At 49.8% G+C, this 6,997-nt stretch overlaps 1 protein-coding gene across 2 annotated transcripts in view; it reads left to right on the top strand.

Moving 5' to 3' along the window:
* The first annotated feature begins 1,167 nt into the window (after nucleotides 1-1,167).
* The window catches only part of RMND5A (required for meiotic nuclear division 5 homolog A), a 61,810-nt gene continuing 55,980 nt past the window's right edge, over nucleotides 1,168-6,997 (top strand). The window contains exon 1 of one of the 2 annotated variants that reach the window (XM_015406949.1): nucleotides 1,168-1,412. In XM_015406949.1, the coding sequence (XP_015262435.1) occupies nucleotides 1,271-1,412 (142 nt within the window). In that variant the 5' untranslated portion in view covers nucleotides 1,168-1,270. The remainder of the gene's footprint in view (nucleotides 1,413-6,997) is intronic. The other variant, XM_015406950.1, reaches the window with a different exon arrangement.

Genomic DNA, 6,997 nt, shown 5'->3' with positions numbered 1-6,997 from the left:
TAGCCTGGCTTTTGCACTACTACAAGTTGCAAAGTAGCCTGATGTATCACCAGCACAGTTGTCCCTCTCATGGGCACGCAGTGATAGGGAGAGCTCTACCTGTGGCCCTATGTTCTGTCAGTGCAGCCTCTGGAGAGCCTTGCTACCCAAGGCACTTGGCAACACCCAGTCCAAGAGTACTTATACTACTCCCAAAGCACTCATTCTAACCCCAGGGGCTCTATGGGCTCTCATTCCACTTTGTGGCTTGTCATTTCAATCCTAGCGCACACATTCTGTTACCAGGGACGGTGTTTCCATGCTGGGACCTGTCATCCCTGAATTTGAGGACTGAGCCAGTCTGGTTAGGAGTAAGGCCCTATTCTAGTTGCAGGATCCGTGTTTAACCAGGACGTTTCTTGTTTCATTGGCACTTTTTCAGTACTGCAGTGTATTTCAACAAAACCCATTCAAGTCAATTGTCATTATATCCTGGGGGCCTTCAGAGAAGAGGAGATTGGATTCATACCCCATGGCCCTTCACTACCCGCAAAGGAGTCTCAGAGCGGCTGACAAACTCCTCTCCCTTCCCCCTCCCCACAACAGACAAACACCCTGTGAGGTGGGTGGGGCCGAGAGAGCTCTGACAGAAACGGCTCTTTTTCAAGGACAGCTCTTATCAGAACTGTGGCTTGCCCGAGGTCATCCAGCCAGGTGCAGGTGGAGGAGGAGTGGGGGAATCGAACCCGGTTCTCCCAGACTAGAATCCTCTGCGCAGTTAAACCACGACGCCAGACTGGCTCCCAGAGAGTCCCCACCGTTCCCGCAAGTCCCATTTGAACCTGCTGCTTGCAGATTAAAGACTGTGAGGACGGCAACCCCATGAATCTGCCCAGGTTTCTGCCGGCATATGTAACAACAAAGCCACAAAGGGAGGAGGAGGAGGAGCACGACCCCCGTTCCTGCGGGTGGCTGCCTCCGCGCCACGACCCAACCCTCGAGGGGGCGCTGGCGGACCGACGAAACCCGACGCGGAACGGACACAACCGCCACCTCCTTCGTCGTCACCCCGGCGACGGGGCGGAGCGTTCTCTCGGCGCAGGCGCGCGCGCGCCGGACCCCGGCGGAGGACCCCGGGCTGCCCACCGCGCTGCCTGCGTCGCGGCTCCGACGCTGGGCCGGAAAGGACCCTGCCTGCCTGCCTTCCCGCCTGCCTGTCGGTCTGCCCGGGGACACCACCAGTCAGAGGCCCGCGGGCCGGGCGGGCGGAGGAGCGTCGTCGTCGTCGGCCATGGACCAGTGCGTGACGGTGGAGCGGGAGCTGGAGAAGGTGCTGCAGAAGTTCTCGGGCTACGGGCAGCTGTGCGAGCGGAGCCTGGAGGAGCTGATCCAGTACGTGGCCGGCCTGCGCCGCGAGATCCTCCAGAGCGAGAGTACGTTGTTGTGGTGACCCCGGGGGCGGGGGGCTCCCCTCCCCGCTCCAAGATCTCTCTCTTGCTCAGTCTCTGCCAGTTCAGACCCCATCAATGTGTATTTATATTTAGGATTTTTGGCTCCAATGTGCATCACCTTGCACTTGGCCACATTGAACCCCATTTGCCATGTTGACGCCCACTTGCCCATCTTTGACAGATCCCTTTGGAGTGCCTCACAATCCTCACTGGTTTTCACCACCTTGAACAACTTTGTATCATCCGCAAATTTAGCCACTTCACTGCTTACTCCCATCTCCAAATCATTAATGAACAAGTTAAAAAGCAGTGGACCAAGTACTGATCCCTGCGGTACCCCACTGCTTACCACCCTCCACTGAGAAAATTGCCCATTTATACTCACTCTCTGTTTTCTATTAATTAGCCAGTTTTTGATCCATAAAAGGACTTGTCCTTTTATCCCATGATTTTTGAGCTTACTTATGAGCCTTTGATGAGGAACTTTATCAAAAGCTTTCTGGAAGTCAAGGTAAACAATATCTATTGGATCCCCCTTGTCCACATGTTTGTTCACCCCCTCAAAGAACACTAATAGGTTAGTGAGACAAGATCTTCCCTTACAGAACCCATGTTGAGTCTGCCTCAATAGGTTTTGTTCATCTATGTGCCTACTAATTCTTTCCTTAATAATGGTTTCCACCAATTTACCTGGTCTCGACGTCACACTGACTGGCCTGTAATTTCCCGGATCTCCTCTGGAACCCTTTTTAAAGATGGGAGTGACATTAGCTACCTTCCAGTCCTCAGGAATGGAGGCAGATTTTAAGGAAAGATTACATATTTTTGTCAGGAGATTTGAGTCCAGGCCTGGTGATTTCAGTTTTTAAGTTGTCTATCAATCATAGGACCTCCTCTCTCGTCACCTCAATCTGACTCAGGTCTTTCAACACCCCTCCCGAAATCAGTGGTTCTGGAGTGGGCAAGCACTTCTCATCTTCCACAGTGAAGACAGAAGCAAAAAATGCATTCAGCTTTTCAGCCATTTCCCTATCACCCTTCAGTACTCCTTTTACTCCTTGGTCATCCAAGAGCCCCACTGCCTCCCTGGCTGGTTTCCTGCTTCTAATGTATTTGAAGAAAGTTTTATTGTTGGTCTTTATGTTTTTTGCTATATGCTCCTCATATTCCCTTTTATCAACCTCACTGAGGCTAGCTTTCCACCACATTAAAGGAATCCTTCTTACCTTTTACAGGTTCTATTACTTTGTTTGTTAACCATGCAGGCTTTTTTCTATACCCAGGGCTATTTTTGGGCTGGAACACACCGGAACAGCGTTCCGGCTGGCGTCCGCGCCTGCTCCGCCCCTCCCTGTCCAGGCGGAGGAAAGGCCGCAGAAGGGGTGCCTTTTCCAAGGGAGCCCAGCGCGGCTGCCCCACGTTGGGCCAATGACGTGGGCCCGGGAATAGGCCCCGCTGCTGGAGGACGCCTGTCGCCCCGCCCCCTCCCTCCAGTGGTGCAATCCCAAGTGGCGCAATCACGTTTACATCTCTCACCAGGTCTTGGGCGTTACTTAGGACCAAATCCAGGATCACCTCTCCCCTGGTAGTTTCTATGACCATCTGCTCCATAGCACAGTCATTGAGAGTGTCTAGAAACTCAATCTCTTTTTCCCCGACTTGAACACATATTGACCCAATCAATGTGTGGTATTAGAAGGTTTAAGAACATCAACCTAATCTGGGAGAACCACGTTTGATAGATAGTTTTGTTCAAAGTAAGGCGGTAGGAACATAGGGCTTAATGCCAAGCTATGTATATTCTCCTACAAAGAAAGCAGAAGCTTAACTCTGAATGGTCACTTTTATCATGGAGAACAAGCCTGATTTTTCTCCATGATAAAAGTGACCATTCAGAGTTAAGCTTCTGCTTTCTTTGTAGGAGAATATACATAGCTTGGCATTAAGCCCTATGTTCCTACCGCCTTACTTTGAACAAAACTATTTATCCCGACAGCCTCAGCTGTTCTCTACTCCAAGCTGGAGGCAAATATCCCTATAGGTTGGGTCCCCAACGTGGTGCCCGTGGGTGCGTTGGCACCCAGCAACACTTTTCTTGACAACCACCAAGTGCTCTAACATAGGTCTTGTTTCCGCTCTTTTCAGGATACCCTTTCTGCTGTTTTCGGAATGTGAGGGCACTTTCTCCAAAGCAAGAATCTTTTAAATCTAAAATGCAGCTTTGAGTGCAGGAGTCGCAAGTTTCTGTTGCCATAGAAAAGCTTCATGATGTTGGGCTGAGATAGCATGTTTCTTTTGGTAATTTTCAAGGGAAGCTGTTGCCAAAACCTAGAGTTCATGTAAATGCCATGGGGGCGGAGTTGAAATCAGTGAATGTCTCTAGAAATATAACATTTCTGGAAATCTGGAAAACATTGGAAGGAAAGCTGAGTCGTCGTCCCCCCTTTTGGGGAGGGGAACAAATTTGGGGGAAATGAAATGCATGCGATATTGTCCTTCTTTTCAAACGTAAACTTATTGTACTGCTTTACTGTACTCGGTTTTTTTTGGCTAAGATCACATGTATGTATGTATGTATAAGTTTGGATTTAAAATTGTACTACTTGTAATATTTATAGAAATGCCTTTGTTTCCTACAAACAAAATTGTGAGTGTACCCAATCCTTGGAAGAGAGAATAAGAGCTGCTGTACCTTGTGCTATCTTAGCATATGTAGTTTGTTTTGGTCATCTGAGAGATGAAAAAATGAAAGTTGAAAGCACATGTTTTGTTTTTCTGTGGAAAGCCTGTTTCTGTAGGTAGCACTTTCTTTTCTGAAGTTATAATAGACATAGCAGCATATTTGAATTCCATTAAATGTTAACATTGAAAATGTGGAAGTTTTCAATAGTATATTACCATCATAAGCATTATAGCATATTAATTGTGAGAAAAACTAGCAACATTTAAGCAATGAACATAACTTTTAAAATATGTTGTATACACATAGGGGCTTGGCTGGTTGCCTGTGAGTCCCCGTGCAGAAAAAAAGCCCCTTGAGTGAGTCCGTTTTGAATTTGTGTGTGTGTGTGTGGGGGGGGAGCCGGCATGCCCACATGGAGCCTTGAACTGGCTTGGCTGGTTGCCTGTGAGACCCCCTGCAGGAAAAAAGCCCCTTGAGTTCGTTTTGAGGGATTTTTTTAAGGGGGGGCGGGGGGAAGGAGCTGGCTTTCACATGGAGGTTTCTGCCTACCTGGTTGGTTGGTGGTGAGTCCAGGGGAGAGAAACACCCCTTGAGTTTGCTTTGAGTGTAATTTTGAGATCTTTTGAAAACTAATTTGGTGCCACGAAGCTAGCCTCCTTCCTTCCCCATCTATTTACTTTCTTTCTGGTTCTGCTGTGTGAGTTGGTGGATGCAGACCACTGGCATTGGCTTGCATCTGCCTGCTTCATGTAGGATGCACAACAGCCAGGTGGAGGAGGGGAGGGGTGTCATTCTACCAACAGTAAGAGTGTTTCGGTCTCTCTGTGAGTTTGAGGACAGGAACTAGCGCTGAAGTGAGATTGGAAAAGAGTGTGTAGCTTTCTGAAAACCCTTGAAGAGGGAATAAGTTTGTTCTTGGAAGGGGCAGAGCAATATGGATCCCCTTTTCCATTTCTAACAGATTGCCCATTGGAAACAACTAGAAAGCCCATCGGAAATAATGGGGAGCCTAGGAATGCCCATTGACTGGAATTGGCTCCATTGAAATACATTACAGTACAAGTAGAGTTGCACTAAAAATGTGGAATGGATTTTCCATTAGGGTCTCTGGGCACGAATACACTACTCTGGATATGGAATGAGAGACCACAGAGTGGAATGACAGCCCCTAGGAGTAACAGAAGTGTTCTGGGACTGGAATTGAGAGCCCACTGAGTGGAATGACAGCCCAAGAGTGTAGCTGGAGTGTTCAGGGACTGGAATGAGAGACCAAGGAGTGGAATGACAGCCCCAAGGTGATGCAGGAGTGTTCTGGGACTGGGATGACATGCCCAAGAGTGGAATGACAGCCCTTGGGTGGAGCAGGAGTGTTCAGGGCCTGGGATGAGAGACCACGGAGTGGAATGACAGCCCTTGGGTGGAGCAGGAGTGTTCAGGGCCTGGGATGAGAGACCACGGAGTGGAATGACAGCCCTTGGGTGGAGCAGGAGTGTTCAGGGCCTGGGATGAGAGACCACGGAGTGGAATGACAGCCCTTGGGTGGAGCAGGAGTGTTCAGGGCCTGGGATGAGAGACCACGGAGTGGAATGACAGCCCTTGGGTGGAGCAGGAGTGTTCAGGGCCTGGGATGAGAGACCACGGAGTGGAATGACAGCCCTTGGGTGGAGCAGGAGTGTTCAGGGCCTGGGATGAGAGACCACGGAGTGGAATGACAGCCCTTGGGTGGAGCAGGAGTGTTCAGGGCCTGGGATGAGAGACCACGGAGTGGAATGACAGCCCTTGGGTGGAGCAGGAGTGTTCAGGGCCTGGGATGAGAGACCACGGAGTGGAATGACAGCCCCAGGGTGGAGCAGGAGTGTTCTGGAACTGTCTGTATTCAGCACACTGTGTCAGAATTACTAAGGTGCCGCAGGCTGAAAAAGGTTGGAGACCCTAGAGCTTGACTCCAGGTTGGGCTATTTCACAGAGACTATGGAGGGGGTTCTCTGGGTCAGTGGTCAACAGAGTAGGCAATAGTATGCAAAGAACTCAGGCAGAGTGTGACACGGAAAGAGAACATGGAGGTAAGGAAGGTCGCAGAACTGGACACTGGAACTGATAGACAGACACGGGCAAGATGTATAATTGACAATGGAGGAGAAGGCTCACATCAACCTCATGAATTTGTAAGGAAACAAAGGAGCTGAGATGGAGCTGATCTGGTGATAGCTACACACATTCCAGAAATATTTAAATGTAAAGTATTTCACTCCACAGTTTGCAAACCCAGTTGCACAGAACTGCCTCTACACCCAGGGTCTCTCCTTCCACCCTGGGGCCTGTCATTCCAGGCCCATAAGACTCCTGCTACTTCCATGGAGTGTCAATCCATCTTCAAGGCTGTCATTCCTTTCCCAGAATACTCCCAGGGGCTGTCATTCCACTTAGTGGCCTCCCATTCCAGTTCCAGAACACTCCTGCCATATCTAGGGTGTGTCATTCAACTCTGGGGGTTGTCATTCCAGTCCCAGAATGTTCCCGCTACTTGCAGGGACTATCACTCCACTTAGTGGTCTCCCATTCCAGTTCCAGAACCCTCCTGCCATATCTAGGGTGTGTCATTCAACTCTGGGGGTTGTCATTCCAGTCCCAGAATGTTCCCGCTACTTGCAGGGACTATCACTCCACTTAGTGGTCTCCCATTCCAGTTCCAGAACACTCCTGCTACCCCCCAGGGCTGTCATTCCACCCTTGGTCTCTCATGCCAGTTCCAGAACACTTCTGCTACACCCAGGGGCTGTCATTCCACCCTGGGTCTCTCATCCCAGTTCCAAAACACTCCTGCTACCCCCCAGGGCTGTCATTCCACTCTTGGACCTGTTATTCCAGTCCCTAAACATTCCTG

This window comes from Gekko japonicus, unplaced genomic scaffold (genome assembly GCF_001447785.1).
Source record: "Gekko japonicus isolate JY-2015 unplaced genomic scaffold, Gekko_japonicus_V1.1 scaffold1469, whole genome shotgun sequence".
In the NCBI taxonomy this organism is placed as follows: Eukaryota; Metazoa; Chordata; class Lepidosauria; order Squamata; family Gekkonidae; genus Gekko; species Gekko japonicus.
The sequence above is the reverse complement of the archived record's forward strand: the minus strand, read 5'-3'. Positions and strand labels throughout refer to the sequence as shown.